At 45.0% G+C, this 21,761-nt stretch overlaps 1 protein-coding gene across 8 annotated transcripts in view; it reads left to right on the forward strand.

Moving 5' to 3' along the window:
• Positions 1–21,761, forward strand: part of SH3PXD2A (SH3 and PX domains 2A) — a 275,496-nt gene that overhangs the window by 185,735 nt on the left and 68,000 nt on the right. For 5 of the 8 annotated variants that reach the window (XR_010071697.1, XR_010071696.1, XM_063339359.1 and 2 more), the window contains 2 exons: positions 3,760–3,807; positions 12,978–13,109. Coding sequence is in view for 6 of the 8 variants with exons in the window: in XM_063339359.1 (XP_063195429.1) it covers positions 3,760–3,807; positions 12,978–13,109 (180 nt within the window). In the remaining 2 variants the exon portion in view is untranslated. Of the gene's footprint in view, positions 1–3,759; positions 3,808–7,443; positions 7,457–12,977; positions 13,110–21,761 lie in introns of those variants that run through there. The other 3 variants (XM_063339360.1, XM_063339363.1, XM_063339364.1) reach the window with 2 other exon arrangements.

The following is a 21,761-nucleotide window of genomic DNA, read 5'->3' on the forward strand; positions in this document are numbered from 1 at the left end:
AGACTCATGACCAGAATGATCCAATTCCCTGGAATTACTGCAGGAATATTGTTGGGCAATGTATAGCTATACAGGCTAGACAACTACACAGATACTAGTTTAAAAAAGTTTGTTGTTATAAAGGTCCCTGGTAGCCCCAGCAATATGCAACCCTGTGAATCTTTAGGAGGGTCCTCCTTCTGGCCTCTACAGCAGTATTAAATAAGGGACACCGGACTCAACATTGAACTGAAGAATTTAAGCAGTGTTACTGACAAAAAGAAACCCACACCAGTAGCTACTGCTAAAATGCCTGTGGAGGAGGAGTTTCTCTGCACCTGCTGGATCAGGACCCAGCTGGATGTGTAGTACTGATGTGAACCATGAATGTGACATCTCCTGGATTTTGGTAGCATTGAGCTTGTGCATTTGACTCTAGGCTGACTCTAGCTTTTGTAGGTTTTCCTGGAAGCTTGCTCTGCTGTAACTGCATGCAAGACAAATAGTCTGTTGCTAAAATGAGATGAGTGGGGCTGTATTGCGAGCGTAAAGCGTTGGTCCCCAGCAGTCTGGCGCCTGTTCTCTTGCCAGTGGTGGGAGGAGCAGCAAACAAACCAGTCTCACTGGCAGCAGAAAAAAATCTGGTGAAATCTAAATAAAATCATCCATTTCATGTATTTAGTTCACCACAGTAACCAGCTTAGTTATGTCTTTAAAGCTTTTGCCACCCCCCCACCTCCTGCCTTTCCTTCCCCACCTGAGGAGCCCAGCTGATCCATCTGAGGGTTGCCCACCTCCACGGTGGCAGCTCGGATGGGATGGGGTTCAGCAGCCGCTTCCAGCGACACGCCTGCTCCGCTGCTATTTCTGTGCAGTGCGGCTCCGACAGGGAGCCTCCTCTGTGCTTTTCACAACCGCCTCGCCCCTGTGGCTTAGCTGTAATTTATGGACCCGTGTTTCTCTTGAGCTTTTAAAAATAATTCTGATTGGAGGGGTTTGTTCTGGCTCCAGCTGAAGCCAGCAGCAAGGGCTGTGGGGGTTGGTGTTAGGAGCAGAATTGGGATGCCATTGCCTTAGGAGCGGCTTGCTTTGAGCAAGCAACTTTAACTTCCCTTCCAAATACTGAGATTTTCCCCCCCCACCTCCAAGCCATCTGAGACCAGCCAGCGCTCAGCCGTGTGGCGACGGGGGAGAGGAGAGGCAGGAAGCAAGGGTTTGTTCGTTTACCGTTACCAATCCCATTGGAAACCGGCTCCAAGCCCCACGCAGAATTCCAGTAAAACTCTGTCCTAAAGGGGAAACCCAGGGCCATGCAAAGCTTGTGTTTTGTTGGCTCGGGCACAGCGTGCTTCTGGGGCCTTTGACCTCCTCCCTGTACCCTGACTCCCTCTGCGGCTCTTCGTTTGAGCTCTCTGTGAAGTGGAATCCATCACTAATGTCTGATATTTTTATTATTTGTAGGGGGAACTCTTAAAAGCTGGTAGCAATTAGAGCTTAAACGTCTTGGAATAAAAAAAAAAAAAATCCTAAGAAGGAAGTTTAATGCTAAGCAGATGTGCAGGAGCAGCTGAAATATGCTAGCTGTCTTCTGCTTCAGAAGCAACCTCATCCACATCTAGCTGCTGTCAGGCTGGGGCGGCTGAGAAGTGCTTGGGCTGGGGAGCCTGCGTTGGGGACCTGTGGGGTGATTTACCAGTTAATGCTTAGCTTGCCCTTTTTTTTTCTGGCATAGACCAATGGTTTTGACAAGGAGAAAAAAATACTTTGTTTTAAAAAAAAAAAAAAAAAAATTAAAAAAATTGATAGTAGCTAAGGGAATTGGGTTTTATGGTGAGTTTGGTTCCGGGAGATCTCTCATGGGGTGTTTGTAAATACTGCTACTGCAGATCTAGGTTTAAACTCCTGTTCTTGTGCAGACAGATCCAGGGTAGCTCTAAGCTTGTGTTAAGCGCCGCTTATTCCCTTTATCCATAATTGTTGCCTGTTTCAGCCTTTTACTGGATTTGGATTGGGGCGAACAGTTTGAAGTCTTCCTAGTTGTTCCTGCAATAAATCTTCTGCTTTATTTATTGCTGCCATATTCAGGTTCTTCTGTCTGGAAAAAGATCTGACAGCTGACTGAAGTTCACAATCCTGTTCCTGAAGGCAGTGGAAGTCTAGTCAAAAGCTAATAGACAAGTTGCTGACAACAACTCCTTCACACCCTTTCCATGCGTGCCCCGAGTCTGTAATAGAAACATGCTGTATATTCCCTCCATAAGCTAGAGCACAAGTTACTCTGCCAGATGATTTCCTGTTGTACTCTACCAATGCAGAACCTTTTTTTTTTTTTTTTTCTTAAATGGTAACCCAAAGTAAATTATTGTAACTTACCACAGTATTTTGTAGTGTATTGTGACAGTGAAGTGCACGGGTTTGGGAGTTAGAAGGTTGGAAGACTTCAGGGTTTTCTCAAGACTGCCGCTATTGAGAACTGACTGAAAAGCAAGCAAAATGCTGAATCCATCTGAATTCTGTTTTTTTCCTAATGCAATGAAAACTGTGATTTAAAGAGAGGATTTCAAAACCTCACCGTTCCCTTAGCACTGGGGAAACGCAGCACTGTGTTTCTTGGACTTCTGGTTTCCAGTGGGAAGGTTTGAAAGCTGTTTCTTATGCTTATGTATCATGCTAGCAATTTCTCATACGTCCTAGGAATCTATTACTGATTTTTGGCTGTCTTGTTATTGTCTTTTGACCTGCAGAATATCAAGTCAAATAGACAAGGCCAACAATATAGCTTGCCCCTCACTACAAGTGGTTGAAGAGTGATTTTTCTCTGCTGTTAAACTGATGGGTCCAGAACGGGGTTCCCCATTGCAAATGAGTTTTTAAAATTGCATTTTGGAATTGCTTGTCAGAACTTAGGAAATTCTTAGCCTGTCATACTCTCTTGTCTCTTCTCCCAGGCAATGGGAGAGTAACAGCCATCCTTATCTCCCTCATCCCACAGAAGGGGAGTGTTTGGTGGTTCTTATTTTGAAATGGGGGCAAACCTACTAACTCTTAAAACATGCTTCCAGTGTATTCAACCAAAAATACCCCACCACTTAGCATTTGAAGATTATTCCCAGAATCCCAAGCCAAGTATTTACACCTCGTTTCATGGAGGGGGAGGGAAATCTCTTGACCTTGTTGGTAGCAACTCTGTTGGCTTTCTCCTTAATCAGGTTTCTGCCTCATTCATTGTCTAAAAAATGGTATTTCTAGTTAAACTTTAAATGTACGGTTTTTTGAGCTTTGTACTCTTTTCTGTGGAGTATTATTTGTCTGTTGTTATTTTCCTTAATGCTATCCCAGGGTAACAAAATGCAAATGCTTGTAGAAACTCACATGTGTTTGCTAAGCTCAATCTCTGAGTTGCCTGTTGGTCTTTTGGGGATCATTAACAGCTGCAAAGCTAAATACTTTTGCAGGTCTGAGGCTTAATGAGTCAAACTGTCTCTTGGTATGCATTCCCTGTCCTATTGGGAATGAGCTCAGAGCATATTTTATTCAGAGATCTCAAAATCAGATCACTACAGATCAGTTTCAGAAGCTCTGAAAGTCTGCTAAAACATAAAAAATGAACTGGGTAGTTCTTATGACTCGACCTGTAACTGAGTCCCCATCGTGCCAATGCCCCTCTTAAGCAAAAACTTAGTGTTTTCTTTGCTAACTTTCAAACTGTCTGATATGACTGTTTTCTTGTTTCTCTAATTACTTTCTCTTTTCATGGCTGCCCTCTTCTTGGATTTCAAGTTTGGATGTCCAGTTTGTCTGAGACTCCAAAAAAGAGTGTTGCTCCAGGTAAATTCTTGTGTCTTGGTGTTCTGCATGCTATTAAAAAGAGAAGTCTGTAGTTCAAACTGTGTGTGCTTTTGGAGTGGTCTTGAACATGAGTCTGTAACAGTGGATATCCAGAACCCGTCGTCTACTTGTGTATTGGCTTTTCATGATGCACGATTTTTAATAAGGAAGAGCTTTGCTTTTGACTGCTGCACACCTTGATGTTGGCACTAGCAATGATTTGTAGTTTGCTGTGTTGCATCTTCCTTGCCCAACTCAAAGCCACAATCCAAAGCAGCTTCCCATCTTGTGGTGGGTTGACCCTGGCCTCAGCTAAGTGCCTACACAGCTGCTCTCTTGCTATGCCATGTGGGATGAAGGAGAGAAGAGGAGGAGCAAAAGTGAGAAATTTTGTGGGTCAAGATAAGAGAGGAATGTGACTATGTGCTCTTTGTTCTTCTGAAATGCTCTTTTGCTTTTCCACAGTAAGTAGAAAAGGTTTTATATGGAAAACATGGGACTCTGAAGAAGATGCAAAATTTTCATGGGAGCATCAGACTCCTTATCACAAGGAGTCGGGAAGGAGGAGGGAGTGGGGAAACAACTTCTAGGTGAGATGTCAGGGTCTGAGGAGAAGTAGTCCAATACAAGGCAAAACCTCAGTTTTACAGTAGAAGGGGTCAGGACTTCTCCTGAGTAACCAGTGGATTTCTTATGCAAACATTTGTCACCTGATGTGGAATACCAGAGAAAAGGTCTTTTCTTCCTTCAGAGTTAGCATGAATGATCACAAGCCATAGAACCTGTGTCTGTACAAGATGCTGGCCTGGTCACCTGGGTGGTTAAGGCCACACATAGGTCTGAAGGCAAGGAGAGATGGAAACACTCCTGCTGCTTTCCATACCTGATATCGTAAATATTCAAGTTCATGCCCTGTTCAAAGTATGTGAACAAAATCCCACCATCCTCAATGGATGAGTGCTTGCTTGTCTGAGGTTTTTAGTAAGCAAAACTGCTGTGATTTCAGAAATGCTATCCTTGACAGAAGTTGAATATATCCCTGGGGTGATTCTGCCTGATCCTAGCAGAGTAGGTCTAATTTCAGGGTGGTAGTTAGATTTAAAAGTGCAGAAATATCTGAAGTATTCAAGTCACGGGAGCCTGGTGGTTGATAGGTCACCAGGGAGTTCAGACAGAAAAACAGAATGAGACTGAGCAGGAGCAAAATGTGTTGAGGAGGAGACAGAAGAGGTGGTGTCGCTTGTGAAGAACGACAAGAAGCCTTCAGATTGCCTGGCTGGGGGGTGAGGCTGAGTTTCCCTGATTCTATATCTGTTGGGAATGTTTCATGTTGCTATATGTAAAATGACAAATTGAATGCTGGGGTTTTCACCCTTCTTGAAGGGCAAAGAAGTGAAATAATTAATAGGTACAAATTTCTTCCCTTCTGTTGACCGCTTTTAGCTAAATGCGTGTTGCTAGTTTGGCTTCAAAAATATCTTTGCGTGATGATAGGGCAAATGTAAGTGATTAATTGCATTGCATGGTGCTTGAGAAGGTGAATGTTGATACGTAATCCTGCTCAGAAGTCTTCTGGTGCATCTGGCAGGTTCTTAATTCCCCATGCTGTTCCAGTTCACATGGCCTTTCAGTTTACTTCACATCCAAATGAATCCCAGGTTTCCAAGACAGCTACTTCTCAGTCCAGACTGCCATGGGCTATATCCTAATGTGGCAAGGTGATGGATCAGACTTGAATTTGAATATGATCTCCCAGGCTGGAGACTAGAACAGAAGCCAATTTTGTGCTGCCTGAGCTCCAGCTGAGGGCACGAAACTGTTCCATGAAGTGGAGACTCTAACCAAGGATTGCAAGTGGTTTAATTTCCTACTTTAGAAAAAGATGGGTGCTGTACAGCCAGATCCTGAAAGGTGCTGTGGTGGAACACCCCAACTAGCATTAAACTCCTTGGCTAGTCTGCTTTGTGCCATGTGGAGTAATGGGAACGTGTTGCACTGCTGAGGAGGACTAGGGCAAATGCCAGAGTATATAGGTGACTTCAGCCTGGTGGAAGACCCTGTCTAGCAGCTGTGTGAAAATCTCCAAGCAGTTTAACAGATTTGTGTGCAAAATACTTCAGTATTCTTAACTGTTGCTACCTGTAACCTAGTTGGTTGGAATTGCTGTTCAGAGAGCCAACTTTCCAAGGAGTAGAAAGAGGACTCGACTTTTTTTTTTCCTTTTACCCTCCTGCCTCTAATTTTTCTTGGCTCTGTCTTAAAACCTAGCAGATCAAAAATAAAAAATAAAAATCCTGAGACTAACAAGCTCCACTTGGCAAAGGTCAGCACTGAATTTCTCCGTTTGTCAGGATTTTGTTGGAAATGCTGCTGAGGACTGTAAAGAAGGAAGAACTGATCTGGAGCACTCGCTTGTGAGAGTGTCTGCCACTTACCATGGGCCAAGCTCGTTCCCAACGTGCTCCCCGTGGGGGCTGTGTTTTGCTGCTGGTTTTAGTTGTGCGTCAGACACGTACTCCAGTGCTGGAAGCCACAGTCTACTTTAAAGCTGCCACTTGTCCCAAACTCTTGAAGGCTTATCCAGATCTTGGCTCTCAGAAGCGCTAGAAAATACTATGTGTGCCGCATGCTGGGGAATGAATCCAGGCATCACGTTAATTTTCTGCTGCTATGATCACTAGTCTTATTCCCTTCTTGGTGGCAATGCATGCTGTTGGCTTACGCGCCCTGTAGCTGTTTGTAGCAGCAACCCAGGGGACCAGGAAGGAATTAATGCAGCTCATGGAGTTACCATCTATACCAGACTTCTGCCTGTATAGCCAGAAAGATAGTAAGAAGGATTACAGTTTTTTGCTACTTTGCAAGGAAGCTATTGCCTCATCTACTGAAAGGCTTGCAGAGCATGTGAATGCAGTGGAGTTGAGGAAGATGGATGGATGGATGTTCACTTGTGGAGAAATTTCTTATATGTTAATCATGGCTGCTAACCTGGGATGAGAAGTTTTACATGCTGACGTGGCCATCACTGGGTGATCTGGCCTCAACCTTCTCTTACTCTCAGTCATTCTTTGGCCTGAGAATTTTTGTAGGCCGAACTTCTCAGGCTTTGAGTCTTCTAAATTACTTTAATGGTCAGGTCCAAACCCTTCCCTTTCTGTTTTAAATCCTATTGCTGCTTAATAGCAGGGTGTCACCTGCTTTTGAAACTATTTTCTGAAAACACAGAGGAGAATTGCTTTGCTTTTTATAAAAGACCTACCTGGCCAAGCTCAGGAAAGAACTACAGAACTGATAGTGTATTAATAACCCATTTGATAGACTTATCTAAATACTTATTTTCATCTATATGAGGCAAAGAGGCTTTTCCCAGTGCTGTTTTATTGCCAAGACCTGGGGACTGGGCTGGGCTTGTACTGAATTCCTTTAGTTACGCTGGGTGGTGCTGAACTTCTGTCTCTGTCCCTAAAGCTTTGTGGCTTACGACTGCTACACTAAGAGCTGTCGATCTCTGAAGTCAAACACTGTTGGGACTGGGGGAATTCCTGCCTAACAGAAGGGATGGAGATGAATCCCCTTTCCTATTGTCACAAGCTGTGAGGGGCCTTTTACTTCCAAGAATAATCGACGTGCAAATACAGTGTGAATTTTGGTAAGTGGGAAGGGGGCTGAAGTCAGACTGCAGTGCAGGAGTATCCAGGAGATGAGTCAAAGACTTGATTGTTTGTTTAGGGCACATTAAGAAAACAAACAAACAAATACCAAAATAAAACAAAAACCTCCTACTGAATAGAAGAGAGATCCTAGGCTTAGAAACATGGTTTTGATCTGAATCCATATTGTCCTCAAGCAGATTTCTAGGAGGCTTCAACAGCCTCATCCCACTGCTTACTCTAGGAACCGGTTATTTTAGCAACTGCTTTTTGGAGACCACCGTGAGATTGGGAGCTCTTGTGTAACCTTGTGTGATTTATGTGAAACTCTGCTTTTTATCTTGTGTGCATGAGACATTTAACACAATTTTTAGGCAGACCTAAGCTCTCTATCTTAAAATATTTGGGGGCAGATCACTGGTGGAAGGCTTAAAGAAAACACGCAGTTTTTAACATGTTTATTTATCATAGTGACTTGGTCCTTCTGATAAGAAATAAGAGATAAAGTTTTTAGGGGAAGAAAATCCCTTTGTTTAGAGCTGGCTGTTGTGAGGTGATAGACGGATTGAGGATTTTGAGTAGGCTTGCTGCTATTCGGGATACTCTTTTTCCTCCTCCCCCAAACGGAGTTTTCCAGAGATACGTAAAGACTTACCCTCGACGAATTGGCTTTAGGCAAGAAACCACAGCTCTAGATCCAAGCTACCACAGTTACTCCTCCCTATGCGCAGAAAACCGTGAAGCTCTGACTTTATTGTATGGAAAGCCATGACGCTCAGAGATGCTTTCTGCCAGACATCCCTGTGTGCAGACCCTGCACGTGTCCTCAGCAGTTGTGCCGGGCTTGGAAGAGCTGCACTACCTACCAGTTGGTTGTTCAGCTGTGAATCATCCGTATGGCGTTCACTGACCGTTTCTGTGGTTTTGGCGGCTTCTGCAAAACTTCCACTGACCACCCCAGTACTAATTCATTAAGTCTGAATCTGTAAACACTTGATTGATAATCATAAAAGGGTAATATAAAAGCTTGTGCGCTGTATGGATTAAAAGAGCAGACATGTTTATAGCCTGATAACAACAGAGTACTCTGGCAAAGATCAGGAGTCTCAGATTTCCATATCCAGATGATTTTATTTTTGGAGTCCAGTTGGTGGTTTTAATTTTTGGCGATTGCAAAACCATCATAGGTCTTAGCTGTTGCAACACAGGAGGAGGAGGAAGACGTTCCTTGGAACGGGTGCTCTGCGCTCTTATTTAGGAGGCTTCCAGAGTAGTTGCCGGTCTCTGAGTACAGCAGGAGTAATGATGCTCCCTCCTCCCTGCCTGGCGAGGGGGACAGGGTGCAACTGTGTCACTTAATAGTGCCAGCTGTGAGGGGTATGGACAAGCCCCGATGACATTTCTGCCCAGCCCCAGGAAGGGAATCGCTGAGGTGAGGAGCGGGAGGATTGTAAAGTGGAGCCCTATGGAGAGGAGGAGGGGTATCCTCAAGACTTTAACCAGGAAACGGACTCGAGGCAAAAATAAACGGAGAGGCAAGCAAACTCTTATTTCAGCCAGCGATCTATCGTGCGTTCTGCTCTGGGGAGGGCTTGCAAGTTGAAGCTAAACCAAAACACTAATTCTGCTTTTTGGGGGGGGGAAGCAGGGGGGAAACTTTAGCTGGCACATCAGCTTTGTCCTATCCTCTGCTTTCCGTTTCTTCTGCCTAGGCTGAAGAGTCTTTTTAAAAAAAGTGGGGCTCTGGTGTTGGGGGGCATTGCAGTGTGCATGTGAGCTTGCTGGGGAACTTGTGCTGCTCTGCATCCCTCTTCTCTGGCGTGCTTCACACTGAGCAGCCTGTTACTTTTCATGCTGTGTCCCGTGTTACAAATTAGACCCGAATTAATTGGCAGGGATATGGAAGTGCCCACAGCGGTGGGTGTACTTGGTGCTGTGCTCTCTGAGGTTCTTTTGAACCCCCTTTGGGGGGGAAAACCTGCGGTCTCACATAACGTAACAGCAATGTTGTGAGCATCCTGAGTGTCATTGAGGAGTAATTAATTTAAAGATGCTCGTGAGGGACAGAAGGCTGAGAAGGGTTAAATTTGGGTGGTGGGGTTTTTGTGTTTGTTTTTTCTTTTTTTTTTTTTTTTACCATACTGACTGTGGCTGAAGGGAATATAGTAACAACCTAAATCAGGCTATCCACAAAATGTTTAATGCTTTTAATTACTGGGAGGAGCTGTTTCTCTGTCATCTTTCCTCTTCTCCTTCCTCCTTTCTTTCCTCCTTTACTGAAGTCTTCCCCACTGTGCAGCCCTTAATCCTGGGCAAGCATCACTCCAGGAGCCATAGGGACCCCACCTCTCCAAAGGGGGATATCCTCTAGGCATCATCTGCTGTAGCTGGAAATGATCAAGTTTGACCTTGGTTACTTCCTAGACAAAGCAATTTATCACCCTGGGGTGTTTTTTTTTGTTGTTTTAATAGGAACCCTGTAACACTTATACAAGCTTCTGTTAAAACAGACTGTTGATTGTACGTGTTGCACCAGCCACCATAGTGACTTAGAAATCCTCCTGCAGTGAGTACCTTATCCAAGGCAGGACAGAGTAAATGGCATCGTAAAGTGCTGGGTTTCAAATATGTGAGTGCAGATATAACCTACCTTGCCGGACTGTTGTATGAACTGACTTTTTTTTGGAGCCAGAGTTGCAGAGGTGGATTTGAAATGCTGCTTCTCCGGGTTTCCTGGCAAGGTTGCTCCACTGGCACATGGTCCCTGGCTTGGCCTCAATGGCTGATGGCGGGGTGTTTGCCAGCCTGGTCGTCTCCTTGTTCCCATCAGGGTCATGTGCAACACATGAGCACTGCTCCTGCTGCCAAGCCAATGCTGTGCTTTGGGTTTTTTGCCTTACTCTGCTCCCATGAAAACTGTCTAGGAGATAAGAGGAAAGAGGACATTTGGGGTGTCTATTTAGCAAGTAGCTTCCTGCATGTCCCCTGCTCCCTTTGCCACTGTTTGGTCCCTCCTTTTGCCCTTCCACACAGTGAATTCTCTGCTGATGCACATGTGTAAACATAAGGCCATGACAGCTTTTGTTTCTGGTTAGAGAACTGGTATTTATCTTAAGAAGACTAAAATGAAGTAGGGGTTGTAGGTGTTACTTGCATAAATAGGTTGAAGGAAGATGATAATACTGCCTGATTCTGGACTGGAGAAGGGACTGTGTGGGAAGCAGTGGGAAACAGGGGAAAGCATCTCGTCACACTCTGGATAACCAAATTAGCACTGGTTTAAACCAGAACACACAAGTCAAGTTGATTCATTATGACCAGAAACACGATGCTTATTTGGAAAGAACAGCTATGGTGAAAACTTTTATTATAAATTTCAACGTTGTCAGTTCATGGTCTTCTCCCCCTATTCCTGCTATTGGCTGTGGTTCAACTAGCTATAGAAAAGCTAAATCTCTTAAACACAGACTTCTAGAGGAGGTGACTCCTCTTTAAAGAAAATTAACCTATGTAACCTGAGGAGAGTCAGAGGCATGCTTAGGGAGCAAGGAAGTCTTCTAATTTTCTGTATTTCTTAAATCTGGTCCAAAGGGAGGCATTGTGATAGCGTTTCCTTTCAGGAAATGGTTGAATTAATTGCTTTTTGTTCTAGGATTTTCATTTCACAGGATGCTGTTTTAATGGCTGATGCACTCTTTACCTCTGTCTTGGCAGGGATGCTAATTATTTGTCTGTAGAATCGCTTTGCATCTTCAGCCTAAACGCATATGAACATGCTGCTTTTGGAAATACAGCACTGAGCATCCTGTGCTTGGCTGTCAGTCCCCTGACTTGTCTGGTGGACAGTTTCAGACCATACTGCTTCCTTCCCGTCTCTTGTAGCCAATTTGTCATCAGAGATTCAGGAGACCTGGAGTCTGCTCCTGGCTCTGCCCCCGTCACGTGAAATGCAGCAAGTCGTACATCTGCTGCTGTCTCCCCTTTCCATCTGTGTCTTAATCTAGAGCGACAGGAACTGCCTCTTACTGTATAAAATGTATAATAATGCTGTTGGCCCAAACCACTCTGCCCTAATACACATTGCTGTAAACGGGAAACCTGTAAAATAGTTTTGCATTAAGGCATGTGTCCAGTGCCTCTTAGACAGAAATTGTAGGTGCTTTTCACTTCAGTTTGACACATAGTGTGTGTAAGTGAGGGCAAATTAAGAAACCCTGGTGTCCTAAAGGTCTTCATGACTCTTTGAGGTGGTTTCCAGGCAGAGCACAGTCAGCCTGTGCCTGGGCTTGGGGGTGCCAAGGCCTCGGCGGCACTGTTTATGTGGTACTAGAGAGTCGAGATTTATCTTGTACAACGAACGGCAGAGCGAGGAGGTGCCTCTCCGTGTCTGGCACAAGCGGCATGCCTGCCTCACAGCTCCACCTCAAAAGGCACGATTTGGGTTTGTGCGTGGAAAAGTTAGAAATAAAAAAAAACACCAAAAAAAAAACCCACAAAAAACCCACAAAAAAAAAAAAAAAAACAAAAACAAAAAAACCCAAACAACCCCACAAGAAACAACTCCAGGTGTGTGGGGGAAGGGAGAAGAACAGTTATTTTGTGCCTCTTTTCGCCCGTTTGTGTGAGATCCTACGCTCATTCATAAATGGCTCTGACAGCCAAAAGCCCTCAGTATGAAGAGAAAGGGAACAACTGGAGAAGCTGGCTCCAAAAGGTGCCGAAGGGTGATGGAGAGGGGGAAGCCAGAGCTCTGTGCCTACTGGGGCAGCCCGGGGCTGTGGCGCCCCGATCCCGCTCAGGGCTGCTCTGCCGCAGGGAATGCGGAACTGCGTAGCTGGCAGGGGGCAGGCGGGGGGTGGCTGTGTTTGAGCAAGGATCTGGCGCTATAACTTTTTTCTTTCTTCTGTTTCAAGTAAACACTCTTCCCCGCCCTCCCCTCTCTCCCTCCACCCCACCTCCCTCTCTTTCAATCCCGCTCATGTGTTTCTATTTAAGGGCTGCAGTGCAGACGAATATGATTGGCATCTACAGCCCCCTCTTGACTTTCAGCTCAAGCCTTTAGAGTGGAGAAGGAGCTGAGCCGCCAAGGGGAGAGCTGTTTTTTCTTTGGGTTTACTGGGGGGGATGGCTCATCTGTGGATTTATGCTGCTTCTGCCCAGGATTTTTCTCTCTGAATGGGAGCAAGGATTGTGGAAACCATGTTGGGAAGAGGTTTATTTTCAGAATCCATCATGAAACTTTGCAACTAATTCACTGTTTTCAGCTCCTTTTCGTATTTTTTTTTCCTCCCCTTTTTTCTTCTTCTTCTCTCCAATGTCCCTCTGTGCTGCTGGGTTGTGGGCCAGAGGAGGCTGTTTCTATATGGCCAGCCATTTGGGGATATGCTGCGAGCCAAGGTTGTTTGCTGATTCGCTTGGCTCTGGTGACAAGTTGGCCTGTCGTGAATCGGATGGACGGAGGTCGCTCTCGAGGAGCCATGGCTGGAAGCTGGCTTACGGCTTGCTTTTTCCCTTCCCCAGGTGCTGATGCTAGCTCTGAACCCATGATCCTGGAGCAATATGTGGTGGTGTCCAATTATGAGAAGCAGGAGAACTCTGAGATCAGCCTCCAGGCTGGAGAGGTCGTGGACGTCATAGAGAAAAACGAAAGCGGTAAGACACATTTGCTGCTTTTCCCTCTTCCAATGGTCCGATTTTTTTGTATGTGTTCCTCTTCTTTCAGTTTCCTCATCACTACTTGTAGCTGTACGTTAGCTCCATCTGGTACAGTTACTATGTCTGGCTGAGGATGTTGAAGTTTCTCAATGTTGATTTGGGCTGGGGGCCAAATGTTGCCTTCTACTGTAAGAATGTTTCATAGGTTTTGTGCATTAATTAGCCAAAGTACACTAATGGAAAACGAAGGTGAAGGAGAGAAGGATCTGCAGCTAATGAAGCTGATATATAGTAGACTGATACAGTTGCCCTGCTGTCTCTTCAAGTCTCTGTCAGCGTTTCCATTACTAAGTCCCTTTTCAGAGGATTTATAGGATGAGTGTTTAAAAATTGCTTGGGATGAAACTTGGCTTGACAGCTTAGCCCGTGGCCCAGAGCTCAGTAGGGAGGGGGGAGAATGTGCGTAAATACGTGGCCATGCACAGTTTCAGAACTTCTTGCAGAAGTGTTAATTGGGGAATTTTGAGGCAAGGAGGCAGAGCCTGTCACGTAAAAGCAAGACGAAATCCCTTTTTCTGCCATCCCTGGAATAACCAGCTTCCACTTGGAAAATGATATTTTTGGCAAGTGTTTGTATAGATATCTTTTGTGTACTTTAACTCTTGGATGTCTGGTAGCTTTGAGTCAGCCTGAACAAATACACGAGACTGCGTCCATGTGAGTGGTTGGAGCGGGTTAGCAGCTGGTTTGAATAACTGCCTGTCTTCAGCAGCTCCCCCTCCTCCCCTCCAGCACTCCCTCCGTATTAATTCAAAGCTGTTGTCCAGGACTGGTTTCCAGCCCACTCGTGACTTGTGTGTCCTCATCCAGAGGAGCTGCTGGCATTTGGAGCCGTTCGAGTGAAGGCTGATGTCGCGGTAGCTCCCCATGCAGGGCTTTCACGGCTGGCTGGATCTGGAGCACGCTGGGCATGCCAGAGCTTGGGGAACCAGGGCGCCCTGATCTCGGACTCACATCCATCTTCCAGAGTTCTGAGTCAGGTTATCCACAATGATGACCATGCGTTGGACTTATTTATTTTTCTTTTAACTTTTCTTTGCTGTCTGAAAGCCTAATGCTTGTTTGGCTGAAAGTGACAGAGTCAGTTGCTGGCCAGTGATTTAGTGTGGCGTCCAAAAGGATAGTGTGTGGAAATGCACTGGCTAGCATGAACAGAAATGCTTGTGTCCTGGATACTGACTGTGTCACTTGCAAAACTAGTGGAGGACAAAATGCTCATCTGACCTTCCAACCTAGGCAATTCTATGAAGTAGAAGAATAAAGCAATCGTTATGATTGAAGTGTGTGTGGGGGGGGGAATGTCTTAACTTCTTAAACTGTGTCTGGGCTAGTGGACAAGCATCTTCCCTTCCAAGCCTGAGGGCTCCTCATTGTCAATAGCTGGTGTTCCTGCTGTCAGAACAAGCCTGGTTATTGTGGTAACTTATATTCATATCCATGATATCCCTGTCTTGGATAATGGCTTATGGAGCCAAGGGAATTGGGCTGTTAAATAATGCAAGAAGTGTCTAAATTCCAAATTACAGTTCCTTTGTATTTTCTTTTCATGTGGCCTCTCTGCCTTGCACAGTTCACATCATATTGTATTGAATCACATGGTATGTGGAGATATAAATGGAGAGTGTCAGGGTTTGAATTTAATTAGTGGGTCCAGAAATATGACTCTTCTAAGGAAACATCCTTGAACTTGGATTACAGTTCTTAATACCATATTCTGATGCTTAGCAGCTGGATTTCTTAATGCCCATGTAAACAAGGAAGGAGATCTGAAGCCCTGAATGCCATGCTATGATCTTGTCCTTTATATACATGTGTATAAAGTAAAGATATTGATTTTTATTTTTTTTTTAAATGTAAGTCACTGGTCGGTGATGGAGAGCGCATCATTTGCTTTGGGTACTTGTCTAAACTGTTCTGGCAGGGAAATCATGTTTCAGTTGTTCCAAGAACAGGACACCAAACATACACTCTCAATCTCCCCTAGGTTAGGGATACCCCAGGAATGACTGTAATACTATGACTTCTTGTCTCTTCAGCAATAGCTGAACCTATAAATGGCATGTAATGAAAGCAGCAAAAGTTTCTCAAGTGTTAACTTCGGAAACTCATGAGTTATTGTTTGAATTTGGGTATCTGTTTAGTGTAGGCAAGCAAGCCTACAAGATGTGGTTATGACTTCTAAGAACATGGGGAATATGCTTTTCAAGAAAATAAGATTATTGAACTATGCATGTGTGTAGTAGTTCATCTGACTGTATGCTTATGTTGACGTGATAAGCGCTGTGAAACTATATCTGTGATTGTATAAATTGTTCTTCTCCTGATCTAGACAAGCAAAGGTGATGTAAGGTGTTACGGATGTCACCTGCAGCAGGGATTGTTCCTTCAATGAAAGGAAGGAAGCATGGTTAGATGGAAGTATGGTCTCTGCATGGCTGAGAAGTCCCATCAGACTGGACAGTGTGCATTGGATGTGCTGCTGGGCCAATATCTCAAACTTCCTTGTGCACACAGATGTGTATAGCACATCATATATCTGGTGTGGGGGTTTTTAACTGTACTCTGGGGAAGCTAGATATGAAAAGGCACAAATGACCGCTTGATTTTTTTAAAACCTTGCCTGAACAGGGTTGCTTGCCAATGCCTAGAGGCACTTCAAGGGTTCTTTTTTTTTTTTTTTTTTTTTTCCTGGAGTGGGAGAAACCTTGACTTGGCTGTGCTGCATGGCTTTGGGGAGGAAACACTTTCTCTTTGCGGGTCAAATGGCCCTATGCTTTTTACACAAGGAAGGTCAAAACTAGTTTCCAAACAATGGTGCCTGTTTTGTGTCCTGCTGTATGTTTTCTTCTGAATGCTTCTAGGGCCTGAGCTAGGCCTGTGATGTTTGCCTCCAAATTGAGTACCCCCTGAAAGGATGTAAGCTCTGCTTTCAAAGGCCAGTGTATAGGGCAGAGGTAGAAGGGGAAAAAATAATCTGATACTTGATTTATTGAAGCTGTTCTGGTTGTCATCAAGCTACATTAACTTCATCTTAAGTAAGTGTGTTGCATTTACTGTATCGTATTATTCAGTGTTACTTTTCCCATGTAAGAAATGGCATTTAAGGTGTCTTGCAGGCAGATATGTGCAAGCCCATTTGGTAGGGCCTTGTGTCATACTTTGTCTTCTCTTTCACTAAAAGAGTTGGATAAGGTTGTCTTCGTTATTGTGCCAATGAAAGTTATGACTTGGACATCATTTGAAGTTGACTTAAAAGCGAGGTCAGTGTAGCATATGTGCTAAATAATTTCTGAAACCCTTCATCTCAGTTGTGAAGCCCAACCCGACTGTTGCTGCAATCGCCACAGAAGCAAACCTTGCTAGACTGAAAGAAATCGGTAGGATTTCTGTACTTCAAACAAATTATTTAGTAAGGTACCAGCTCTCAGATTTGGCACTTAGTTTTTAGCAGCAAATACCTGTCTTGCATCAGCAAAAATTGTCCTTCAGACCTTCTGAATTCTGGTTACGTGAGCAGAAGACCCGCAGTGTGCCTGATATATCTGATGGATATTTATCTCATTCTTTTTTTCCTTAGCTGAGAAGGAAAATCTGCATGTAGCACTGGTCACAGATGCATCAGGAGAAAAAGGGAGATTTACAGTCTCTCCAGATGGTGTCTGGGATACAGGGCTTGTCTTCCTTGCTGGAGGTGACTGTAATTTGTTTAAAGGCACTGTGTAACCAACCTGCAGTGTCCAACACTATCTAAACATTTCTGAGCTGTTTCAGAACAATAATGCGAATAGTTGAGTCAAGTACATAGGCTTCTTTTAAATCTTAACAAAAAAAGCCTTGTGGAATGACTTAAAGATGTATTTCTGCTGCAGAAAGGGAATGTTGTGACTTTAAAGCAGGAATCTGCACAGATTTCTTTAAGGTAGAAGGGGGAGGGACTGGGCCAGAGCAGCTCCCTCTCTGCCAAGTTTTGTGTGGATGTGGCTTGAAACGGTCAAACTATAAACTGTGGCAGCAGTGTTTGCAATGGAAAACCTGACAGCCGGTGAAGTATAAGCATACTCCCGAGCACCTCTGCCTCTCCTGCTGCTGCTCTGCTTGCAGGCAGGACGGGGGCTCTTCCCTCACAGCCTCCGGGAGCCATGTCTGCGGTGGAGGCATCGTGGAATGGTGTGTTCAGCTGGGCTGAGCGGGATCATAGCCATTTCCTTTGCAATTACATAACTGCAGACTAATTTCCAGTATTATATTACATACAATACGTAAAACAAAGCTATTACGGCTAGTGTAACTTTTTTGGGATGCAAAGGGATCTCTGAGAGGGGAGGCTGCTCTTCTCCCCTTGACTGGGAGGGGGGACATGACACTGAGGTATCACCATAAGGAAGGTCTCTGCTTGTCTCAGTGCTCTGGCTTAGGGGTCTTGAGACTTGCTGGTTGGGAGATCAGTGTGTGGCTGGCAATGTGCTCCCCATCACCTTTTGACTTCACTTGTGCCGCTCAGCAGCTGCAGTCGGAGAGGGACATAAAGAGGCCACAGCTCTCTTGTGACTCTGAACTCCTGGGGCTACGCTGGCTTCCCTATTGCAAACTCCATCCTCTTAGATTGAGGGCTTTTTGAGTTTGGCTTCTGCCTCTTCATAAGAAACATAGCACTCTTTATTGGAAGGTGTTGTTCTCTGGGGTTAAGTAACTGGTTTTACTTAGTACCAAATAAGACCAAGTTTACGTTCTTGATGAATTACTATATCTTGTCTAAAGGGGCACTGTTCAAGTGGACCAGATAAAAACCCCAGCTTCTCTGTTTCTAGCATTTCATGGATCATCTTTGATCCCTATATCCCCTATGCCATGCCTGCAGGTAGCATTGACTTTTTTTCAGTCCCTTTTCTTTAGTGTGGTGGGGGTTTTTGTTTGAAATTCTGTAAAGACAGATCATGGAATCTTCAGAGTTGGAAGGGACCTCTAGAGATCATCTAGTCCAACTCCCCTGCTAGAGCAGGATTGCCTAAAGCACATCCCTCAGGGCTGCATCCAGGCGGGTCTTGAAAATCTCCAGAGAAGGGGACTCCACAACCTCCCTGGGCAGCCTGTTCCAGTGCTCTGTCACCCTCACTGTAAAGAAGTTTTTCCGTGTATTTGAACGGAACTTCCTATGTTCTAGCTTGTGCCCATTGCCCCTTGTCCTGTCGCTGGGAACCATTGAAAAGAGCCTGGCTCCGTCCTCCTTAAACCCACCCTTTAGATACTTGTAAACATTAATCAGGTCCCCCCTCAACCTTCTCTTCTCCAGGCTAAAGAGTCCCAGCTCTTTCAGCCTTTCCTCATAAGGGAGGTGCTCCAGTCCCATAATCATCTTGGTTGCCCTACGCTGGACTCGCTCCAGTAGTTCCCTGTCCCTCTTGAACTGGGGAGCCCAAAACTGGACACAGTACTCCAGTTGTGGCCTCACCAGTGCAGAGTAGAGGGGAAGAATGACCTCCCTCGACCTACTGGCCACAGTCTTCCCTATGCAGCCCAGGATGCCATTGGCCTTCTTGGCGACAAGGGCACACTGCTGGCTCATGGACAATTTGCTGTCTACCAGGACCCCCAGGTCCTTCTCCTCAGAGCTGCTTCCCAGCAAGTCCGCCCCTAACATATACTGGTGTTTGGCATTCTTCCTTCCCAGGTGCAGGACCCTACACTTGCTTTTGTTGAACCTCATTTGGTTCTTCTCTGCCCAGCTCTCCAGCCTGTCCAGGTCACGCTGGATGGCAGCGTGTTCCTCTCTTGTATCTGCTTTCTGCTGCTTTACCCCTTTCTCTAGGATGTTGTCTTCATGATCCCCACGTTTTACACAAGGGGAGCTTGGCATCAACTGCAGTTCTAGCAAACGTCTCTGAGCGTTAGTATTATCATTTTGCAAAAGCTGGCCAAAACCAGTGCGCTTCTGTTTATTCTAACAAATAAGTGATATGCTAGCAGTTTCCTAGGCTTCCAGTGTGGGTGTAGGTCTATACAAAATTGCAAATGCAGTTACTGTGTTTGCTTATGAAATGTCAATAGCTGTGTGTTCACTGGTTGGATGCATTGCCAGACACAGTATGCCTAATTGCCAACACCATGCTTTATTTCAGGTGCAATTGTGCATGCTGGTTTTCCCCGGAAAGCTTTTTTTTTTTTTTTTTCCTTACAAAGCATTTCAAGAGAGTGTGGTACATCAGATGTGATTCCGGACTCGATTTCTGTTTGTACATTCATCAGTTTGCTCGGAGAGGTCTACTTTGCTGCATTGCATTTCTGTTTCTTCCCAGCATGGCTGTGTATTTGAATTTTAAACCTTGTAAGAGACCATGGTCGTGATATAAAAAGTAAATACTCCCTCGTACAGCAGCCCCTTCTCTACATCAGTCCTGGAGCTGTTCCTGGAATTTGAGGAGGAAAAACAAACACTTATGTAGGTTGAAGACTGTTCCTCTAGTACCGGTGGCTTCATCCCAGAGGACAGGTTTAGGTAAGTGGCCACCACTAAATACCTGTGATAGCTTGTGTAACTACTCCTCTGTGCACCGGTGTTCATGACTCTAATCAGCAGAGCTGAGTTCAAGGAAGGATCACCCCAAACCCCTTCAGGAGGGGGAGGAAGGGTTACACTTTGGCTGTGGCAGTAGACTCCAGTGCCCTATTCTGAACTCAGTGCTTGCCTTGCCATGCGTCCTGTCTTTCTGGGCTTGTCACCAGCCCTGCAGCGAGGATACTTGATCCACTTATGAATCAGTTCCTGTCCTGCCCCAGTTTTCTGCCCAGTGTATGTACTAAGGCAGACAAACACAGGCCATCTGAGGAGGCAGGGTGGGTGATGAGGAATTTTTGGCTAGGAGTTACTGGAAAGTTATTTAATGTCCTAAAAAACAGTGTTTGAAGCTTTTCCTCCAAACAGGGTCAATGCTGGCAAAGCAGAGATGCTTTTCTCCTTCAAGTGCTTACAGCTCAGGGGCTTGAGAATGGTTTCTCTGTTCAGGCAGAGTCTCAGAGTTGTCTGTGATGAGGGTAAGGATGCTCAATGGAACTTGCTTGTCTTTGACTCTTTGGGCTTTTTGGAGATAGTGATCGAGGTTGGTTGTTCTCTTGCTTTGTTTTGCAGTGGTATAAGCAAAGCATCCTGTTAATGCATCTGTGGATGTGCGAAGGGTGGAACTTAGTTAAACTTTAGCTGTCTGGAAGCTTGCATCTGTGGAGAGAGCCTGGGGGTCTTGTTTTAAAGTAGCCGATGGAAGTGGGGTCAATGGAGTATTGGTAGGACAGACAGGAACATTTAGACTAATCCAGGCTCTGTGCTGGCTCCAGGGGAAGCCTGAGACAAGCTTAGAGTAGAGAGGTAAAACTGAAGGTGTGATTCACTCTAGCCAACTTCTCACTAGAGATCTGCTCTGTTCTGGGAATTCAGTGCCTGACCAACCCTGCAAATACTGCAGACAGGCACTCCCTCTTCCAGTGGCCTGTTTGCAAAATGTTGAATGGATAGAGAGAATTTACACTCACACCAGAAACAGCCGGATCAGCAGGAGATGAGGAGGAGCCCTTCTTCCTCTGCTTTTGCCCCTGGGAGCCCAAGGGTGGGGTGACACTGTCTAATGACTTTAGCAGCTGTACTAAGCTGGAAGCAGCCCCTGACAGCCTACCCTGACCTCTCTGGTGATTCTGTTTTGTAAGTATTTTCTAACCCCTTTCTTCTTACCTTCCCTCCCCCCCCCCACCTCATCCCCCCAAACTGATTGGATTTTTAAATGTGCCTCTCTGCAAAGGTAAGGAGGTGGTGGCTGCTTTCTTTTTCTGACTGTTCAACTTTCACCAGGCAAAGGATGTTGGTATGGCTGAAGCCCTCACTTAAGTTTCAAGAACTTAACTTAGATTTACTGTGCGCAGAAAGGAAGCATGCCACGACATTTCTGAAGCAGTTACCCCTGAGCTGCAGTTCAAGGCTTCCCTGTACCTAGGTTTGAACAATAAACTATTTGGAACTGACTTTTCTAGACCTGCCAATTGTGTGAGCATCACCAAACCAACATCTCAGCTGAGGCTGGGAGGCTGCTGCATAAAACAAAGTGCTTCAATTATGAATGTGTTGTAATATTCATGCAGCTATCTTGTGGTGTCTAAATGGCTTTTCTTTCCCCAGCTTAGTAACTTACATGGCAAGTGACCTTTTTTTTTTTCCTATATTTAAGAGCTTGGAAGGTAATTCTCTATGTTGGAACCAAAGCAGCGGTTTTAATACTCTGGTGTTTGTAGTTGTCCTCTGCTGTGGAAAATTAGGTTGTTCATTGTCACCTCTGAAATACCTGCAGTTTTGTGACTGCGCAAAGGGAATGAGTGGGCTCCTGCTTTTCTGCTGGGAATACTCATTACAGCCCTGTGACAAGGAGAGACTGTCCCTTTGATTGTGCTGTGACATTTCCATCTCTTCTGGGAACACTCTGCATTTGATAGACATCCTTGTTTGCCCGGCTTTGAATTGCAGTGCGTACTTGCTCTAACTTCTTGGTGACAAGCTCATTACGAACACTTGAAATATGGCTGTCTGGTTACACTATGCCCTTTGCAATGCCT

This window comes from Chroicocephalus ridibundus, chromosome 6 (genome assembly GCF_963924245.1).
Source record: "Chroicocephalus ridibundus chromosome 6, bChrRid1.1, whole genome shotgun sequence".
Taxonomy (NCBI): domain Eukaryota; kingdom Metazoa; phylum Chordata; class Aves; order Charadriiformes; family Laridae; genus Chroicocephalus; species Chroicocephalus ridibundus.